At 44.5% G+C, this 21,204-nt stretch overlaps 1 protein-coding gene across 3 annotated transcripts in view; it reads left to right on the top strand.

Moving 5' to 3' along the window:
- The window catches only part of Slc38a1 (solute carrier family 38 member 1), a 71,581-nt gene that overhangs the window by 25,587 nt on the left and 24,790 nt on the right, over positions 1-21,204 (top strand). For all 3 annotated transcript variants that reach the window (XM_057791727.1, XM_057791726.1, XM_057791728.1), the window contains 2 exons: positions 2,240-2,315; positions 2,642-2,757. In XM_057791727.1, coding sequence (XP_057647710.1) covers positions 2,240-2,315; positions 2,642-2,757 — 192 coding nt within the window. The remainder of the gene's footprint in view (positions 1-2,239; positions 2,316-2,641; positions 2,758-21,204) is intronic.

The following is a 21,204-nucleotide window of genomic DNA, read 5'->3' as shown; positions in this document are numbered from 1 at the left end:
GCCAGGTCAGACATGCTGAATCTTTCCGGGTAAGACTAGTGCTACACAGATTATTAGAGATGGGTTGATCGGGATATGAGAATTAGCCAGTAAGGGCTAGAGCTAATGGGCCAAGCAGTGTTTAAAAGAATACAGTTTGTGTGTTGTTATTTTGGGGCGTAAGCTAGCCAGGCGACCAGGAGCTGGGGTGGCAGGAACACAGCCCGCAGCTCCCACTACATAGAAAGGCCTTCCCACTACATAGAAAGGCGATAGCAGACAGATCAGATCCCTGGAATTAAAAAAGAAAAAGGCAATAAATAAGAGCGACACTACTGATCCCTACAGTTCCTTTAAAAGGAACTTTGTTGTGAAAGGTAGCATTATTCAAAAAATGTATAAAGTTTTAAGCACTATTTAAAGATGTTTCTTTAAATCCGGTTCAGGTGGTTTTATGTCTACTAATGAACATTTACTGTGACTGATTCGGACAATGACTAGAGAACTGAACTCTCTAGAAAGGCTGTCTTAGATAGGGCTGTTATTGCTGTGAAGAGACAAGACTGAAAAGCAAGTTGAGAAGGAAAGGATTCATTTGGCTCACACTTCGTCATTACTGTTCATCAAAGGAAGTCAGGACAGGAACTCAAGAAGGGGTGGAACCTGGAGGCAGGAGCTGATGTAGAGGCCATGGAGGGGTGCTGCTTACTGGCTTGCTCCTATGGCTTGCTCAGCCTGCTTTCCTATACAACCCAGGACCACGAGCCCAGGAGTGGCACCACCCACAGTGGGCTGGATCCTCTCATAGAGATCACTAATTAAGAAAATGTCTTGCCTACAGCTTAGGTATTATGGAGGTATTTTCTCAATTGAAGATCCCTCCTTTCAGATAACTCTAGCTTGTCTAGGTAACATAAAACTAATCACCAAAAGGGCCAAAAAATCACCTTAAAATGTTTTAAGAGTATACACAAGAGGGGCCAATGAGATGGCTCAGTAGGTAAGGGCGTTTTCTGTGCAAGTCTGGTGTTGGAGGGGGCTGCTTTCTGATTCCTGGCCGCTAGGCTAGCTTAGACCTGAAATAATCACACAGAAACTGTATTAATTAAATCGCTCTGGTGACCTGAGTTCAATCCCTGGAACCCACGTAAAGGTAGAAGGAGAAAACTGACTCCACAGCATTGTCCTCTAGTCGCCACGGCACACAGGGAACACCTGTGCATGTCTGCGTCCATAAACGAGGAAAGGATACAAGCATCCGTTTGTCTGTGCTGATTTTTCTCTGATAGAAGTTCTCGTTTAGTGTGCAGATTATAAGTCTAAGGTTCTGAAATTTACCCTGGATGCATTATGTTAGCCTTGAGAAGGTTTTATGTTCTTCTGAGTAGCTGTGTCTGTGTCTCATGCTGAAGTTTCTCCCGCTGTCTGGATCTTACCCATCTCAATGCAGGCCCCTCCGCTAGGAGAGAAACAGTTGACCTCTGTGGCTCCTGCCCTGAACTGGGTGGTCCATCAGCCGCTGTGATAGAATTGCCCCAGCAGTTAGGATCTGAGCTCTGGAGGAGCTTGTCTCCATTATTATTATTATTATTATTATTATTATTATTATTATTAATTTTGGTTTTCCGAGGACAGGATTTCTCTGTAGCTTTGGAGCCTGTCCTGGCACTAGCTCTGTAGACCAGGCTGGCCTGGAACTCACAGAGATCCGCCTGCCTCTGCCTCCCGAGTGCTGGGATTAAAGGCGTGCGCCACCACCACCCGGCTCCAGTATTCTTTCTAATACCAGGTGCTTGTAGTCTTGCTCTTACCTAATCTACTTAGGGAAGAATCTGCACAAAAAGCAAGCATATACTGTGTGTGGTGTTTCAGTTTACTTTGAAAGTGATATAAAGTGTGTAGCTCTCTTATAGCTCATAGCGGCCTTTCCTCTCACTCACGGTAAGCAGCTCTTGCCTGTTTAGATAAAGAGTGGGAGATCGAGAAAGAATGAGGCGAAGGATCTGCCCCCAGAGTGTTAGCGTTTATTTGATAAAGCAAGAATGAAGATAATGTGTGCACACAGCACACAGGTGTGCACGCGCACCACACACACACACACAGCGGGGAGGTGTTGAATAAAATGATTTTATTTATTTGAGCAAGTACCCAGCGGACAGCTTGCTGCGGGCAGTGTGTTTTGGGAAATAACTCATCTAGCATTGCTGCTGAACTCCTAGTCCTTAGCATAGAGGTAAAGGTGTTCCGTGTGTCTTTTCAGCAAGTTCATCTCCGACCGTGAGAGCCGAAGAAGTCTCACCAATAGCCATTTGGAGAAAAGGAAATGCGACGAATATGTAAGTGTCCTCGGTGTGCGCACCGACCCTAGCCACGTGACTGGGGACAGCGTCTGTGTGCGTGGTCTGTGTGCGTGTGGTGCAGTATAAAAGTGTATGTGCTCACCAGCGCACCCCTCGGATACACGGGGACGGCGTTTCGGTTCATATAGAACAGCGCTCAGAATGGTACCCTGTCGATGGCTACCATTAAAAACAATTAGACTTCGAAGAAGGTTCTGCAGTTTCATTTCTCTCTGGGTTCTCGGTAGCATTTGAGAGGCTTTGACTTGAAGAACTACCTTGAGACCATGTGCTTAGTGAGCATGTCTCTTTCTTCCGTTCAGATTCCAGGAACGACCTCCCTGGGCATGTCTGTCTTTAACCTGAGCAACGCCATTATGGGCAGTGGGATTCTGGGACTCGCCTTTGCCCTGGCTAACACTGGAATCCTCCTGTTTCTGTGAGTATTGGCGTGACCATGAATTCTATTTTACATCTGTTTTATGTATGCTTCCTGCCAGGTCCCAAAGAAACCCAGGATGAGTGGCTAACGGTGGTGTCAGTTCGTGCTTGGCCTCTAAGGTCTCTCAGTACCTGTGGCTACTCCAGCACATCTCTTCCTACCCCTACTATAAACTTCTCCCGGCCCAGGGAGCTTCCCGCGGCTTCTCACTGCCATGGAAGCCTGCCATTTCCGCCGTGCGTTCTCTCTGCTCCCTCTAGGCTTCACTCTTTGATCTCTGTTGCTCTGTTTTCTTCCTCTTCTCTTTCACCCTTGGTGTCTCCCCAGCCCCCCACCCCTACCCCCAGCTGTACTCTCCCTTATATCTATAATAAAACCCTCCTCAACCTAGGAGTGGTCGGGAGACGGACCTTGGCAGGTGAGGGCTGAGGGCAGGAGACAAACACGCCAAGCAGACAGAGATTGTGTGTGGAGTTTACTGAGAGATGGGTAAATGGGAGTGGGTAGAGAAAAAGCAGAGACCTGCTTGCCTCTTCCAAAGAACAGCAAGAAGATGGGGAGGGGGGGTAGGCGGGGCTTGTCTGTTAAAGGGACCTTCTGCACCTGCGCACAGTCAGGGTACTGCCTGCCATGCGCAGAAGGGTGAGCCACCGTGTCGGATTCCCAAGGGGCAGGGCCAAGGTGTGCCCAGATGCAAACAGTCATGTTTCCATTTTCACTCACTTCTTTTATCATACAGAAAAAAAAAAGAAATAGAAACGTTTCTTAACAGTTTTTATTTATTTGCTTATTTATTAATTTGGCTAAGGAACCAGGACATACTTTCAGGTTTGTTTGAATGCCTTTCAGAATACACTGAGTACTTACAAGAAAGAAGAAATTCTTTCTTATTCATCAAAATGTGGAAACGTGCAAGGACTGAGACAGTCCTTTTTTCCATATGTCATTTTTGAACTCTCGTCACTGAATCTGTCACATGGTCCCAATATTAAAGCTTCCGTCACTCTGGTATTTGAGCCGCTTTGGAGCATGTGCTGTGCTCGAAGGTAATTGCAAATGTTGTCATGGTAACTATCCCAGATGTACCAAGAAGCTGTTTGTCTTGGAGACGAGCCGTTATGCGCACCTTTCCTCAGACTCAGTGACAACGGGCAATTTTCTGTTTGCGTAAGTTTGTCTCAAACTGTTAGGTGGGGCTTGGCAAATATTTTCAGTTGGAACTTGAGGAAAATGGACTGCATGGAAAATCGTCACATGTCCTGACGCTTGGCACTCACAGTCAGGTGCCTGGGAGGTCACACCCGCCTGTCACCACATTGGCCTGCCCCGTGCTCCTCTGGTCCTTTCAATGGGAGCTTTGTTTTATTGGAAGAAATGACCAAACTGGCCAGTTTTCACAATTCATGTGTATATGTGATATATATCGTGAGCCAGTTACCAGGTCTAAGAGTAAAGTGTGATATTGGACAGTATGCTTTGATAGTGATTGTTGTCATCACCCCCCACCCCATGAACCTCTGAAGACACCACAGACCACACTTCGGTAGTTACAGTTGGTTTTCATTGTATGGCAAATGAGCATCAGCATGTCAGCCCCCGTATCCTCTTCTACACCGGTATTGACTTGAGCAGCTAACTGAGCCCCTCTGAGATTTGGCTCCCTTTTCTGGACAAGGAAATGTTGTTGGGAGTGTCTTGGAGCCCTGCTAAATCTCTGAAGCCCTGTGGCTCTGTGACTTTTCAGTCATCTTGATGCTAGCCATCTATTTATTCAGAAATGTGAATTTCATCAATTTTCTTTGTGTTTTCTCTTTTTAAATTTATCATCATCATCAGTGTGTGGACTTGTGCGTGAATGTGGAGGTCTGTAAATGGAGACTGTGCTTTGGTTTTCCAACCACCCAGACCCAAATAATCACACAGAAACTATATTAATTACAACACTGTTTGATCTATTAGCTCAGGTTTCCTACTAACTAACTCTTACATCTTAAATTAACCCATTTCTATTAATCTGTGTATTGCCACAAGACTGTGGCCTACCGGAAAGGTTCTGGCCGTGTTTCTCCTTCAGCAGCTACATGGCATCTCTTTGACTCCGCCTACTCTCTCTCTATATCTCTGTTCAGATTTCCTGCCTGATTTTACTCTGCTAAGCCATTGGCCAAAACAGCTTTATTTATTATCCAATAAAAGCAGCACATATTCAGAAGGATATCCCACCCACATCAGAGGCCAGAGGACAGCTCTGCGATGTTGGTCCTCCACCTTTCCAGGGTCTGGGACTTTGACCCAGGATATCAGGGTTTATGAAGCAAATGTCTGAGCTAATTGAGCTATCTCAGGCCTCAGTGTTTTTTCATTTTAAAAGTCTACTATAACGTGTCAAGTTCTGTGTGGACACAGTGCTAAGCATCGACGCCCTGACGATACAACCACTTCTGTAGCTCTTGCTTTGCACCAAATCTTTATGGAATCTGTGCATCAACCGTAGGGGAAGGTACTGTCGCCAGTTCCATTTCACGGGACAGATGCTTGGAGAGACTCCTTGAGCTTGGTGCTCTCTCTCTCTCTCTCTCTCTCTCTCTCTCTCTCTTTCTCTCTCTCTCTCTTTCTCCTGGAAATTCTCTTCCCTGTCAAATCTCTGGAGTCCTGTATACATCACCTGCTCTTTCTGACTTAGAGACTTGTGCGTCTGAGCGATGTTTCTGTTGTATCTGTGTCTTTGGTCAGCAGTTTGGGCAGTCATAGCCCTCTGTATCAGCAACAGTTAACCTTCAGGATTTTGAAGGAGTTGCTGTCTGCCCTTCCTTTGGCAAGGTCCTCTGTGATTCTCACTGGATCTTCTCTACATGGTCTGGTTTTACTGGGAATGTATTGCGTGTCTTTGTCCCCACTGTCCTGCAGGTCCACAGTGGTGTCTTGATGTAATCACTTCTTCAGTTACATCAAGCCTTTGGGGAGTCTTTTTCGTTTTATTTTGTTTTTTGTTTTGTTTTTTTTTTGGGGGGGGGCAGCGTCTCTCTCCATAGCCCCAGCTGTCCTGAAACTCAACCATGGAGACGAAGCTGACCTCAGACTCACAGAAATCTGCTTGCTTTCTGCTCCCTAGTTCTGGTCTTAAATGCACTCACCACCACACCCCGTCGTCTTCATTTTGAAATTCAATCCTTGGCCTTCCATTTGGGAACACTTTCTTACTTTATTATGTATTGATATATTATCTTTTTTACCCCCAGACTTTGACCCTCTTTCGCTCCACCTCTAATGATGTCTCACTGTACTTTCTAGGCTGCCAATCTTCCTCCAATTGGCTATTTTACGTCTGTTAGTCCTTCTTTTGGAGAAGCTTCTAACTCTTCCCTTCCAACACCTCATGGCTCTCTGTCACGGTCTCAGTGTGTTCTCTGAGGATTCTCACAGTAATTCTTCTCCGTTATGGAAAATTTCAAACATGGAGTGGAATGAAAAGATTTTCATGTCCCCTTCCTTCCCCAACTCTACTTGTTTGATCAACTCCACCCCTGGATTTCCTTGAAAACCAGGCCGTAACCCCATGCCATTCACAGATCCGTCTCTGGATAGCTCTAAAGTATAAGTCCTCTGATGTTACAGCTAAACCCACTAGCAGCTACTACTGACCCAGCTAATATTAACTTTTCTCTGATTTGTAGTTTTTATTTTGTTGCCATTGTGTCTCATTATGTAGACACCTGGCTATGCACAACTCCTAGGGATCACCGGCTTCTGTCTCTCCAGGGGTGGGATTACAGGTACGCACCATGATGGACAGAAACAACTGTGTTAGTCCAGTGAGGTCTGGAGACTGCAATCGGCTACTGTGCCTTAGGTCTCTCAGAATCTGTGTAGGTTCCCCACTTCTCTCCTTTATTGGATAAACTGGGTCGTTTGTCTACTGATTTCCAGGCCCAGTTAACTTTGGATTGCTGGATGCAGCCTTGCATTTCACATTTTCCTCAGCGTCAGGTGGTGCTTCTATTTCTGCTCTGGTCTAGAATGGGAAAACAAAGCTAAGTTGAGCCCGGCACAGATGCACAGGGCTTGTAGGTTAGAGCTTCCTTGAGCTACTTGCAGAAGTCCTTCGCTCCAAGGACCACTAGTGTGGATGCCCCCCTTTGGCTGTTCAGATTACCCTACCTGCAGGGCGCTGTGGCCATGACTGCCATCTTTGTGGGGGCTAACGGGATAGTGAGACTGTCTCAGCATGCATGCGTTCCTGAATGTCCAGTTTGTTTTACAATTCATACCTAGTCCCTACCTTGAGACCATGTTTGTCTATTTTAAAGAAAGGGTCTCGCTGTGTAGCCCAGGCTGGCCTCTACCTTTCAATACTCCTGCCTCTAGGCCCTTAAATGTTAGGATTAGAGATATGTGCCACCACACCTGGTTAGACCTATACTATATGTTGATCAATGTCTTCAGACTTTTGTCAATACGGGAGAGGAACAGTTTGTCATCTTTATGGAATATAATTGTGGTGGTGATGGGGGTGTCCAGCAGCTTCTTCAAGGAAATTAAATGTACTCAGCATATTTTTAGCCCCCTCTCCCATTGCTGCAGGCTCCAGCTGCCGGTACCTTTGGGGGATTCTGGTCTGATCTAGATTGGTTTTCTTTCTCTTCTATCAGTTCAGGGTCCAGCTTTGTCTGTTCTTCCTCCAAAATGGTGTTGTTTTCTTCTGTGTTATTGACTTAGCAATTTAATAGAAAATAAGAGAGTAAAATAAAACAAAATCCACCTGGCAGCAGTGGTGATGGCGCACACCTTTAATCTCAGCACTTGAGAGGCAGAGGCAGGTGGATCTCTGTGTGTTCGAGGCCAGCTTGGTCTACAGAGTGAGTTCCAGGATGACTAGGGCCACACAGAGAAACCCTGTCTCAAAAACAAACAAAACAAACAAACAACAACAACAACAAAATAAAATCCCATCCGTAGCCTTTCACGAGGGAGTAAATCCTTGAGTCCAATCTGCCATTCCTAGAAAAACCAGTGATTTTTAATTACACTGGTTTAGGGATAGTTCATCTCGTCCACTGCCTTTTCATCTCTGGCAGAAGCTAAGGATTGGGTACTGGTGCTTTGTGTTGAAGGGAGAGTGGTCCCCTGGATGAATAAAGTAAGGAGTCATTACACAAAGCACTCAATACACAAAGAGCACAGCCTGTCAAACCCCGGGGGTGGAATCTCTTGAAGGCAGTTGTAGAAAGACTCACAAGTTTCTCTCGCAACATGGAACTTTGTGGCTTCAGAGCAAGGCAACACTGACTTGTTTTAAAGCCAGCTGGTCCTGCTCCTCACAGCCAGCGAACAGTTGGCAGGAGCAGGTATCAGCTGCTCCAGGGCCCTGATCCAGACTCGCTGGCCAGCAGAGAAAGGGGTTCCGAGGCTGCCCAGGCTTCGAAGCCGCTGCTGGGAAGGCTCCTCCCTGTCGCCCTGCAGCTGGGTGTGGGGTTCTTCACTGGGTCCCCTGGAAACATCTTGGTGTGATTTTTTTTCTTCCTGGATGAGTTTCAGGTTCAGTTTTTGGCATGCACAATGGCTGCCGTTACTGTGTACTATACCACATCTAACTCAATGAAACGCAGTAGGTTCTGCCCTGTCATCAGAACACCGTTAAGTTGGATTTTGATGAAATTTGGGTCCTTAACATTACATCCAGGAAAGAGGAAGTTTGCTGGTGAGCTACCTCAAAGTGTAGCTCAAAGAAAGGATTTATTTTCCGCGGAAAACAAAATGGACTAAGGGCTATCATAGCATCCAAGTCGCCCAATGAAGGAAAAACTGAAGAAGAGACACGCTGTTATTCCTTCTTTGTCTCCAGTCTTTTTATAAGCATTCCCCTGTCTTCGTCTCAGCAAAAGTAAGAGTTGAAATTCAGTACTGAGGGCAGGCGAGGCAGCTCAGCAGGTAAAGGCATTTGCTGCTGACCCTGATGGTCTAAGTCTGACCCCGCAGGACCCCCATGGTATAAGGAGAGAACCAGCTGCTGCAAGTAAAAATAGGATGTGCGCCCCTAAAATAAACTAAGTTGATAAATTTAGCAATAATAATAATGCTGATGATAAAATCAGTATTGAACTGAGCATCAGTACTGGTGGCACCCACTCTCCCTTCAACACAAGGCACCAGTTACTCAGTCCTTAGCTTCTTCCAGAGATGAAAAGGCAACAGACGAGATGAATTATCCCTAAACCAGTCTAATTTTAAAAAGTCACTTATTTATTTTTTAAATTTACTTAATATATTATTTAATATGTTTATTAATATATTTATTATAATTTATTTAATTATTTAACCCTGTACTTGGAGATGTTGAGGCAGGAGGATCATAGATTAGAGGCCAGCTTGGGTTCACAGCAAGACGTTGTCTCGACAAATAGCCCCTAAAAATGAAAAATATAATTTCATCAATACTGATATGGAGGAATGGTGTTTATTTTATATTTTCACATTTTCTAAATATTTTTGTTAAAGGCATACATTTTGTAGGAATTGAATCTCTTTAGAGTATATTCTTATCTATCCATAGTACTAAATAAATGAAATATTTGTTAAATGACAGAATCTAGTGAAACAATGAACTTAATCCTTTTCCATAGCTTCTTGGCACATTTTACTATTTTTTTTTAACAATCTCACCTTTAAATTTATAATCATTTCGAATTTTAAAAAAAATTTACCGAGCTGGGTAGAGTGGTGCATGACTTTAATCTCAGCACTCAAGAGGCAGAGGCAGGTGGATCTCTGAGTATGAAATCGGCCTGGTCTACATTGGAGTTCCAGGACAGCCAGGGCTACCTGAAGGAGAAACGCTGTCTCTCCCTGTTTGTCTCTCAGATGTATGTCTTCCATCTGACTTTTGACTCCAGGCACCGGGTGTAGGTTGTCAACTTTGCATAGCCAGCATTTTTATCTTCTGTGCCATCTCCCTGGCCCAGAGCTTAAACTGCAAACCATGAAGAAAGAACATACAATCCACGACAACTTCTGAAACACCACCTCGCTATAGACAGTGAGTGTGTAAGCAACCCTTTGCACACATTACACTTGAAACAGCATTGCAGTCTGTGCAAACGTAATAGCTGAGATTTTAATTTGGTTGGTTATAATGTCAGATGTTTATGGGTTTTTGTTTTCTGAAAAGTCTGTCTCTTGTGGGTAGTGACTGTGGAAACAAAAGGGTATAAGGCATCTAAGAACACATTCTTCAACGGGGCATGTAGGAGGAGCTGGGATAATTGGTATCAGCCCCTAGGACTCCAGGTCAGCTATGAGGAGTGAGTGTGTGATTTGTATGCATGTGTGTATATCTGTGTACGTGGATGAGAAAGAATTCAGACAGTGCCAGTCGTGCCTGGCAGAGTAAGCACTTTGTAGTGAGAGTGCTAGGTTAATAATCACTAAGTGCTTATGACCATTTATTGCACAGTAACCGTAGGTACTTCCATCTAACTAACCCCATGAACTATCCCCACAAGCTTAACTGAGGCTTAGTAAGTACCCATGCCTGTGACTTAGAATAGGGGGACCCAGGATTTCACCTAGGCTTGTGTGGTCCAGGGGATTGCCCCCCAATGTTGCCATCCTCCTGAATCGGATATGTTACTAATGTATTGGAGGAAATGCAGCCTTACCAATGGATGTCAGTCAGTTACTGTTCATTTCCTAATGTAATGTGTAGCTTTTGGATGGTGAAATCAACAACATCCCGGAATGTTCTTGCTAATGTTCCTGTAAGATCAGGCAGGGTCCTCTGCTCTAAGGGAACCAGATTTGCAACGTTAGACGGTACGATTTGCAGATCTGAGACCGTTAAATTTTGAGCAGCAGCAGATAAACTCCATGCCTAAAGTGCATTGCGAAACCATTAGCCTTCTAAACCGCATACGGCTGTATGAGTTGCTTTTCTGTTGCACTGATGAAAATATCACAACTAAGGCAAGAAAGGGTTTGTTTGGGCTTAAGGTTCTAGAGTGGTTAAGAGTCCATCATGACGGACGGGGAAGCAGAGCAGCAAGTGGGGGCGTGGAGGAGAGCTCGTATGTGTTCCCACAAGTGCGAAGTGGAAAGAGGGAAGTGGAGGTTGAAGAGGTTTTCCCCTCAAAGCCCGCCCGCAGTGACATATTCCTCAAGCAAACCTGCACCGCCTAAACCTCCCCCGAAGAGCCCCACCAACCGACTGAGGACAGAGTATTCAAACGCCCCAGACCAGAGGAGACATTTCTCCTTCGGACCACCACTGTGGCTTTCACACAGTTTCCCTGCATTCTCTCAGATTCTGTTTCAGACCGACGAAAGAACCCTTTCGAAGAAGCAACTGAACTTTCAGTCATTTATTATTAAGCTAAACGTCGTCCCAGATTCCACGAGTTGAAGATTGTGGTGCGTCTTTCCAAAGACTCATCTGTTCTTAAAATTGTCTTTATAGGCCGGGCAGTGGTCGTGCATGCCTTTAATCCCAGCACTTGGGAGGCAGAGGCAGGTGAATCCCTGAGTTCGAGGCCAGCCTGGTCTACAAGAGCTAGTTCCAGGACAGCTAGGACTGTTACACAGGGAAACCCTGTCTCAAAAAAACAAAACAAAACAAAAACTGTCGTTATACTAAATGTATACATTCTCAAAAGGCCTCAGAGTGATGAAAGATGCCCCCAAAGGTGATAATTTTGCTCTAAGCAAAAGATGGCCTTTGTGATACATATCGGATTATTTTTTTTGTTAATGCTAAGTCATCTTCTTTGGGCACTCCCAAGGAAAGACAAATATGTAATATAAAGAATGGAGTAGTTAAATGGAAGTCACCAAGGAGACCCTGTCCTTCCGGATGCTCCTAGGAGGTCCGTGGGCATGGCTATGTTCATCTCCCTTGTCTGTCAGTTACTTGTTTTTAAAATTCTTTGAGTTATGGTCACGGTTCCTTAGAAATGATTTGAAGAGAAAAAATGTTCTTTTGCTGGCTGCAAAACGCGCTGGCCTCAGAGGAGCTTGCTCCAGAATAATGACACTCGAAGCGGAGAAGTGGCACGGTCAGCTTGCCAACATTTGGAGCCGATGTAGAAAGGACAGGGCTAGAGCCGTTGAACTCTATTAAAATTCATTGGATTTAGAAGCTTTTCAGAAATAGAGAAATCCTCAACAATGAGGGCCTGTTTTGTAAACAGAAAGAGCTGGCCTGTGTAGGAGTTGGGTCCCAGGCATTGTTTTCTAAAGTTGAATTCTCGTTGCTTAGTTTGGGTCATCTGAGATGCCTCTGATAAATGGGTTCCAAGAATTCGATTCTCTTGGTCTCAGATGGGAGCCTGTGTGTTTATGTTTGCTTGTGTGTGCTATGCACATGCGCAAGGCTTCACCTGGTTTACCTCTGAAGCCTCTGGTGCTTCGGTCATATCAAGAGCACAGCACCATGGCCTCTATGTTGCCCTACTGTATTCTTTTTTTTTTTTTAATTTTTTTTATGGTTTATTTAACTTTATTTTATGTGCATTGGTGTGAAGGTGTCAGATCCCCTGGAACTGGATTTTCAGACAGTTGTGAGCTGCCATGTGGGTGCTGGGAATTGAACCCGGGTCCTTGAGAAGAGCAGTCAGTGCTCTTAACCGCTGAGCCATCTCTCCAGCCCCCCCCTACTGTATTCTTCTGAGCTTGTAAGAGAGAACTCTGTGGTCCTTAGTCCTCACCCCGTTATCCAGCTCCATGATGCCTAGAATGCTTTTCTGTTAACCCTGGCTCACAGTAGACAGGGCGTGCTTGGCCACAGCAAGAAAGATAGGGTTTAATAAAGTCTGGAGATATGGGTTTGCAAAGGGAACTTAAATTTCATCCCCTGAAGCAATAGCCGACTTAATAGAAAGGAAATCTGCAGTCCCCACCTACGGTGTAGCCTGGTTCATTTTGCTTGGCTCCGTGTTAGATGCATGGCATCAAAGATCAACATCCATGTCAAGGGCTGGTGCACAGCGGCCGACAGAACAGCATCAAAGTATCTCCTGAGAGTGGTCTTTAACTTTTAGAAGGAATATAAAGGAGACAGCCATAGACTACACATGGTTTTATGGAATTCCAAGACCCTTGTTTGTCACTTCCCATTTTACAGATGAAGGAAATTGAGATTCACAGAGGTCAAATGGCTTTTCTTGGGTGACAATAATTCCTGGGGGTTAGGGATCATATCTATTATGCATTCCTGGTCCACTTCTTATCCATGGGCATATGTGCAAGTTCCAGTGGAAATGGAGTGAGGGGGGACACGTGGATGGAACCCACACACACATCTAGCAGGCTTCTGGAACTGGAATCTAAACCCAGTCTAAATCGTTTCTCTTGTTATAAGGACTTTATCTTTCAGAGGCTGGGTGGTGGAATAGTCTAGGTTTGAAGAGAAGAGAAGCTGATTGTCCTTGTAGGATACGGGAGGAGTGAGGACAATGTCAACCATCACACATTAAGTCCCGCACCAATGCACAGGCCTCTACCCATTATTTAGAAAACAGGAAGTGATTGTAAGAGCTCGCTTTCCAGCCAGTACAACTTCCTCCTCCAAGCTCAGGCCTCCTGCTTTCTATTTTTGTCTTCGTGTCTCTTTTAAACCCCTCTCTTTGTAGGATAATATTAGACTCAGACATCAGGGAGATGGATTTTGCTTTCCAGACAAAAATAGCTAACGAACCGTAGGGCTAGTGCAAGGTAAGATTTGCGTGAACGGATTTAGACTTGTCTGCAAGGGAACAAATGAAAGGTGTCGGGTGGGTGATGGGCTCCTGCTTGGTCCTGAGCCAGCCTGTTGGACCCATGGCTTTCCTTGGGCCACTGTGCGAGCAGTGCAAAGCGTCGCCCTCCACCGGATCCTAGTGTCTGACCTTTTAGCTCTGCTACTGGGGCAGAATCCTTAACCTTTCTGTGCTTCAGTGACCTGTAAGTAGGGCCAGGGATGGTAGCACTGAGAAGTGAGATGCAGTGCTTAGGATGAATACTCCAAAGTTTGTTTGTTTGTTTGTTTGTGTGTGTGTGTGTTATTAACCAATTAAATGCTTTGTTAATTATGTTGGGAATCTTTTTAGATTAAAGGTCTAAAAATCTTTTCACGTAAGAGGATTTTGAGTTTTTAAAGCCTTTAGAATACTAATGTGACTTATGGACCGAAAACTGTTGTCTTTTCATGACACTTCAATATGTGTCTCCTTCCCATTGAGTTCTGAGTGAATGAACTTCTCTGTGTCCCTTGCCTCTCATGCTACACCCGTGTGACTCCCCAGGGCAGAGCCACCACTGCAGGAACCTCCTGAGGACCTGTGGTCAGTGTGTCTTTCTCCATCCACCTTCAATGTCAGGGTCCTGATGAAGGCGTAAATCACAAACAATCCCACACCAGTTTGGAATTATGATTGATAGGGTGGTATTTATTTAAAGGGGAAAAAAACTTACAGATCACCGTCCCAGACAACAGCCCTCTGCGCAATCAGGAAGGGAGTCTAGTCGCAGGAAGCGGAGCAGAAAGCAAAGAGGGCGAAGAGGGAAGTGGCCGCTTTTTTAAAGAGAGAGACCACGCCCCAGTGGGCTGGTATCTCAGCGGCTATTGGCTGGAGGAGCGGAAGGATCTCCTGCAACACCTCCCCCTTTTGTTTAAGTAAGAGAGTTCTAAACCTACTACGAAATTATATACAATAAGTACAAATATCCTATTCTAACTAGCTTAGGTCTTATATAATAAATAGCTTGGCCAAGTCATGAGAGAAAAGTAACTACATTTATATAGTCTTCAACCCCATCAAAGATCTGAGAAGGGAAATAATGTTACCTGGGTAATTAGGAAGTTTAGTAAAACAACTTCCAAAACATGCAACAAATCACAGAGACAACTAGCTACCTGGGCAATCACCCAAAGTCACGTTTGCAGCGTTGAAGCAACCAACTTTGGCTAAGGCCTAACATAACTGACACACCATTTTCAAAGGCAAGCAACTTATCAAAACTATCTTACCCTGTCTTGGCAGGATATGACAGTCCTGTTTTATCCATTGATGCACTCTCTGTATTTCTGTCAGTGGTTAAGGTATGGGCATTTCTTTGCCCAAAGGCCAGTTCTGCCAAAAAGAAAGGCTCCAGGTGGAGTGTCTTTGGTGCTCAACATTCTCTCGGGAATAGATCGGTGCTGCCAGGAGCAATATGCTTGTCTCAAAGATTAAGCCATGCATGTCTAAGTATGCACGGCCGGTACAGTGAAACTGCAAATGACTCATTAAATCAGTTATGGTTCCTTTGGTCGCTCGTACCTGGTTAATCCTTTTCCCTCACTTATACCCATCTCTTGTCCACTCAGTTTAAAGATTTATTGTTTTAAAGAGGAGAGTGAGTGTATGTGTGAGTGTGTATGTGTATATGAATATGTGTGTGTTTGTCTGCATACACTCACGAGTACGGGTGACTGTGAGGCCAGAGACGTCAGATCCCCAGAACAGGAATTACAGGCAGTTGTAAGCAACCTGGTGTTGGTGCTGGAAACCGAACTGTGGTCCCCTGGAGGAGGAGTACAAACCTTTAACCCCTTAACATCTTTCCAGCCCTGCCCCCATTTTTCTTTTCCCCTGTCAAGATCTCTATCACATGAGCCTGGGAAATCCCAAGGTCTGAGCCTTCCCACCAGACAGCCAGTTCTTGATTTCCATCCCCAGCTGGGTCCTCTGTGATGTCCTGCCCCTCTGCCATTTCTAGTTCCCCTCAACAGAGATTTCAGTCTTTCCAGACTGAATTGGGATCTGACAGAGGAGCAAGGGAGGTTAGCAAAGATAAAAGGTGAGGGACTAGAGGTAGAAGCCCATGAGCGAGAAGCCAGCAATAGAGGAAGAGTGCCGGGGAGGAGGGAAGGTGAGTGGCCAGGAAGCAATGGATGATTCCTTCTGGTTGACCCAATTCTGTTGTACTGGATTTAAAATCTTTCCTACAAATACCCTACATCCACCAGCAGACAGGCTGAGCTTTTAAGTGAGGGTGTGGGTTGCTGAGGAAACAGCACTTGACTTTGCTTTGGTTTTTGTACGAGCTGGTCTGCCCACCTCATTGAAGCTGATAAAGTTATTTTATACTGCTACCTGGATTTAGAAGGGAAAGAATGAGATGTTTGGTGTCAGCACAGAAGAGGCCAACATGCCGCTTTTCTTGGTTCCAAATCCAAATTGGTACACCACCAGCTGTTCCCACCGTGGCACTGGGGTTCAGCTCTGATGCGATGCGGGCTGTGCATGCGGTGTACGTTCATGTGAGGTGGGCACCACGGCCACCCTGACTCCCAGGAACAGCTTCAAGGCTTCTGAGTGGTGGGGTCTGAGGATGATGGTAAAACTGAACGTCCAGAACGGACAGGTCAGGCTGTAGGGTGGCAATATCTATGCCGGCCTGGTAATTCTCAGAGCCCTTAGGAAGCCTCCAGAAGACCAAAGGCAAAAGAGAAAACCCAGATACCCTGGAAACAACATCTTTAATCAGATGGCTAGAGTCTGCCTGATAGATAGATTCAACCTGAATTTTTTGGGAGGGAACTCTCTGGAACCCTTGAGATCCTGGGGACTGTTCAGTCTGTGGGCTACAAGGTTGGTGGCTACCATCCTCATGACTACACAGATGGCGTCAACGTGGCGTGGGTTGCCCAGCTAGTTAACAGAGGACCATAGCTCTGTGCAAAACAACTGACAAGGAAAAAAAAAAAAGAGGGAAAATTACATCGCGTGCTGATGCTCAGCGCCTAGCGAAGGCACGGGGAGGGGTGAAGAAGGGGAAAATTACATCGTGTGCTGATTGATGCTCAACACCTAGCGAAGGCATGGGGGAGGGGTGTAAATAATGATTAAATATATACCTGTGTGACAGAAGGAAGCTTAAAGCAGTTGCCAGAAACTCGGTCACAGTCTGGCTTTTCACAGAGCCCGTCGGTGTCACACAGCAGTGGTAGTTGGGTGGGCAGTGTGTGCTTCCTTTCACTGTATTCTTCCCTGTTTCCAGTAGCTGAGCTGGGCTGCCTGAAGGGCATCTCTCTGCAGACATAGATAGATGTGTCATATTATGAGAATCAGGGAAAACAGATGTGTGTGCCATAGGGCCAGAGCTTGGCTGTGTGTGTAACTGCTGCCGGTGTGATCTGCTTCCAGGAGGCTTGTTCGCTGTTGCAAGTGTGTGTGTCCATGGACCACCAGCACCAGCACTCCTGGGGGGCTTGTTAGGAATGCAGAACCCAAGGTTCCATTCCAGACCTGCTGAATAGAATATTCACCTTATCCAGTCCTCCAGGTAATTCATGCTAGAGTACACAGTGTGGTGCAGACTCTGGCAAGACAGGGCAGGGAAGGGCAATCTGTTCTTCCGAGAGAAACTGGTCCTGGAGGAGGTGCAAGCTCTCAGCTGTGTGTCAGCCCCAGATCCCCCCACCACCTGCACTACTTTTGGGTTCACAGCCGTGGCTGCTGTTTCATCCCCTTCTCTTCCAAGGGCTCAGCTGCTGAGGTGGGAGTGTTGAGAGCACTTTGCTGTATAATTAGACCTTCACAATCCAGTGTCACCTCTCCTAAGGTGTCATGACATGCTTGTTTGTGATGGTGGTTTGGGGGTACTTTACAATCAAATCTTGTGATATCATTACCATGATCGTGATCTAGAATATTTAATCACTGCAAACATTCTAGTTCCTTCTGTTGTTACACCTTTCGGTTTCATCCACATATACACCTGTACTTTTTAAAAAAGATTTATTGTTGCTATGTTGAATTATGTATGTATGTTTTTTAAAAAGTACAGGTGTTTTGGGAGATGGCTTCGTTGGTAAAGTACATGGACACAAGTGCAAAGATCTAAGTTCAATCCCCAGAACCTGGGTTTTGTTTTGTTTTGTGTTTTAAAAAAGTGTTGTTGTGGTTAAAGCTTGAAATCCCAGCTCTGGTGAGCTGGAAACAGGCAGATTCCTGGGACTTGCAGACCAGCCAACCTCACCTACTTGGCAAGCTCTACACCATTGAGAAACTCTTATCTCAAACAACAAGGTGAACAACTTCCAAGGAACAACACCTGTATTGTCCTCTGGCCTCTAGGGTCACAATGTACACACATGCACGTGCACCTACACAAGCAGGAACACACACACACACACGAAAATAGGCACTTAGAAGCTCATTGAAATTAGTGAAAACTTTCTCGCAGAAAGTAGAATAAGTGTATCTTAGAACACTGCCCCCCCCCAAGGTAAGTGTCTAGGTTCCCACTTGGAGGGCTCAGCGGTCTAGGCCCTTGCCCATGGAAGAACATCCCCTTCCCCCACCTCCACCCAACAACCCTTGGAGACCCCAAGCAGCCTCCACACACACACACACTACCATCCTTCTCCATATCTGTGACCACCAGAGCCTTGGCCCAGACTGCCCCTGGAGAGGAGCCCCAGAACCTTATCAACATCCACCAGAGGTACAGATTCTCCTGCACCCAGAGGAAATTCATACCAAAATTAAATCAAGAACAGATAAATAATTTAATATAGACCTGTAACCCCCTAAGGAAATAGAAGTAGTCATCAAAAGTCTCCCAATCAGGGCCAGATGGTTTTAGTGCAGAATTCTACCAGAATTTCAAAGAAGAGCTAATACCTATACTCTTCGAATTATTCCACACAATAGAAACAGAAGGAACATTGCCAAACTCTTTTTAAGAGGTGACAGTTACCCTAGTACCCAAACTACACAAAGATGCAACTAAGAAAGGAAATTACAGACCAATGTCCCTCATGAACATTGATGCAAAATACTCAATAAAATACTGGCAAACCAAATCCAAGAACACATGAAAAAAATCATCCACCATGATCAAGTTGGCTTCATCCCAGAGGGATGGCTCAACACATGAAAATCTCTATCAATATAATTCACCATATAAATAAACTGAAAGAAAATGAATATATCATCATCTCATTAGATGCTCAAAAAGCATTTGACAAAATCCAGCACCCCTTCATGATAAAGGTCTTAGAGAGATCATGGATACAAGGAATGTATCTAAACATAATAAAATCAATATACAGTAAGTCAACAATCAACATCAAATTAAATGGAAAGAAACTCAAAGTGATTCCACTAAAATCAGGAACAAGACAAGGCTTTCCACTCTCTCCATACCTATTTAACATAGTACTCGAAGTTCTTGCTGGAGCAATAAGACAACAAAAGGAGATCAAAAGTATACAAACTGGAAAGGAAGAAGTCAAGCTTTTGCTGTTTGTAGATGATATGATAGTATACATAAGTGATCAAAAAAAATTGACGAGGGAACTCCTACAGCTGATAAACAGTTTCAGTAATGTGGCAGGATACAAGATCAACTCAAAAAAAATAAGTAGCCCTCCTATATACAAATGATAAAGAAGCTGAGAAAGAAATCAGAGAAACAACAACATTTACAATAACCACAAATAACAAAATATCTTGGGTAACATTATCCAAGGAAGTGAATGACAAGAACTTTAAGTCTTTGAAGAAAACTTGAAGAAGATACCAGAAAATGGGAAGATCTCCCATGCTCGTGGGTAGGTAGAATTAACATAGTAAAAATAGCAATCTTACCAAAAGCAATCTACAAGTTCAATGCAATGCCCATCAAACTCCCAGCACAATTCTTCATAGACCTCGAAAGAACAATACTCAACTTCATATGGGAAAACAAACCCAGAATAGTCGAAACAATCCTGTACAAGAAAGGATCTTCTGGAGGCATCACCATCCCTGACATCAAGCTCTATTATAAAACTACAGTAATGAAAACAGCATGGTATTGGCATAAAAACAGACAAGTTGACCAATGGAATCAAATTGAAGACCCTCATACTGATTCACACACCTATGAACACCTGATTTTTGATGAAGAAGCTGAAATTATACAATGGAAAATAAAGAACAGATCTTCAACAAATGGTGCTGGCATAACTTGATGTCAACATGTAAAAGAATGAAAATAGACTCATATCTATCCCCATACACAAAACTTAAGTCCAAATGGATCAAAGACCTCAACATAAATCCAGCTACACTGAGCAGGAAGTGGGAAGTAGCCTTGAACATATGGGTACAAGAGACCCCTTATTAAATATAACACCAGTACCACAGATACTGAGAGCAGCAATTAATAAATGGGACCTCCTGAAACTGAGAAGCTTCTATAAAGCAAAGAACACGGTCACTTAGACAAAACGGCAGCCTACAGAGTGGGAAAAGTTCTTCACTAATCCCACATCGGACAGAGAACTAATCTCTAAAATATATAAAGAACTCAAGAAACCAGACATCAAATTGTCAAATAATCCTATCAAAAAATGGCACAGATTTAAACAGAGAATTATAACAGAAAAATTGTAAATGTCTGAAAGATGCCCAAGGAAATGCTCAACATCATTAACCATCAGGGAAATGCAAATCAAAACGACTCTGAGATACCATCTTATACCAGTTAAAACGGCTAAGATCAAAACACCAATAACAGCTTATGCTGGAGAGGATGTGGAGTAAGGGGAACACTCCTCCATTGGAGTGCAAAATTGCACAACTACTTTGGAAATCAGTCTGACCATTTGTCAGAAAACTGGGAATCCGTCGACCTTAGGACCCAGCAATATCACTCTTGGGTATATACCCAAAGGATGCACACTCATACCACAAAGACATTTGCTCAACTGTGTTCATAGAAGCATTATTCGTAACAACCAGAACCTGGAAGCAACCTAGATGCCCCTCAATCAAAGAATGGATAAAGAAGATGTGATACGTTTACACAATAGAGTACTACTCAGCAGTCAAAAGCAATGGGATCTTTAAATTTGCATACAAATGGATGGAACTAGGAAAAAAACCCATCCTGAGTGAAGTAACCCAGACCCAGATAGACAAACATGGTACGTACTCACTCATAAGTGGATATTAGATGTAAAGCAAAGAATAACCAGCCAATAGTCCACAATACCAGAGAAGTTAGGTAACAAGGAGAACCCTAAGAGAGACATACATGGATCCCCCTGGGAAGGGGAAACAGACAAGACCTCCTGAGAAAATTAGGAGAAGGGGGAGGAAAGTGGGGGAGGGAGGAGGAAAACATGAGGAAACGGGATGCTCAAGAAGTGAACGGTTAGTGAGGGAGAGAAGGGAGGGAGATATCTTGATTAAAGAATCCATTAAAGGACTGGTGAGGGGCATGGCACTTGAGGAAATTCCTAGGAGTCCACAAGAATGACCCCAGCTAGGACTCTAGGCAGCCGTGGAGAAGATACCTAGACTGGCCTTCCCCTGTAATCAGATCGATGACTAATTGTCATCATGGAACCTTCAACAAGCAACTGATGGAAGCAGATGCAGAGATCTACAGCAAAGCACTGGGCTGACCTGTGGGAGACCAGCCCAGAAGAGGGAGGAG

This window comes from Chionomys nivalis, chromosome 17, assembly GCF_950005125.1.
Source record: "Chionomys nivalis chromosome 17, mChiNiv1.1, whole genome shotgun sequence".
Classification (NCBI taxonomy): domain Eukaryota; kingdom Metazoa; phylum Chordata; class Mammalia; order Rodentia; family Cricetidae; genus Chionomys; species Chionomys nivalis.
Note: the sequence above shows the minus strand (reverse complement) of the source record. Positions and strands in the feature narration are given on the sequence as shown.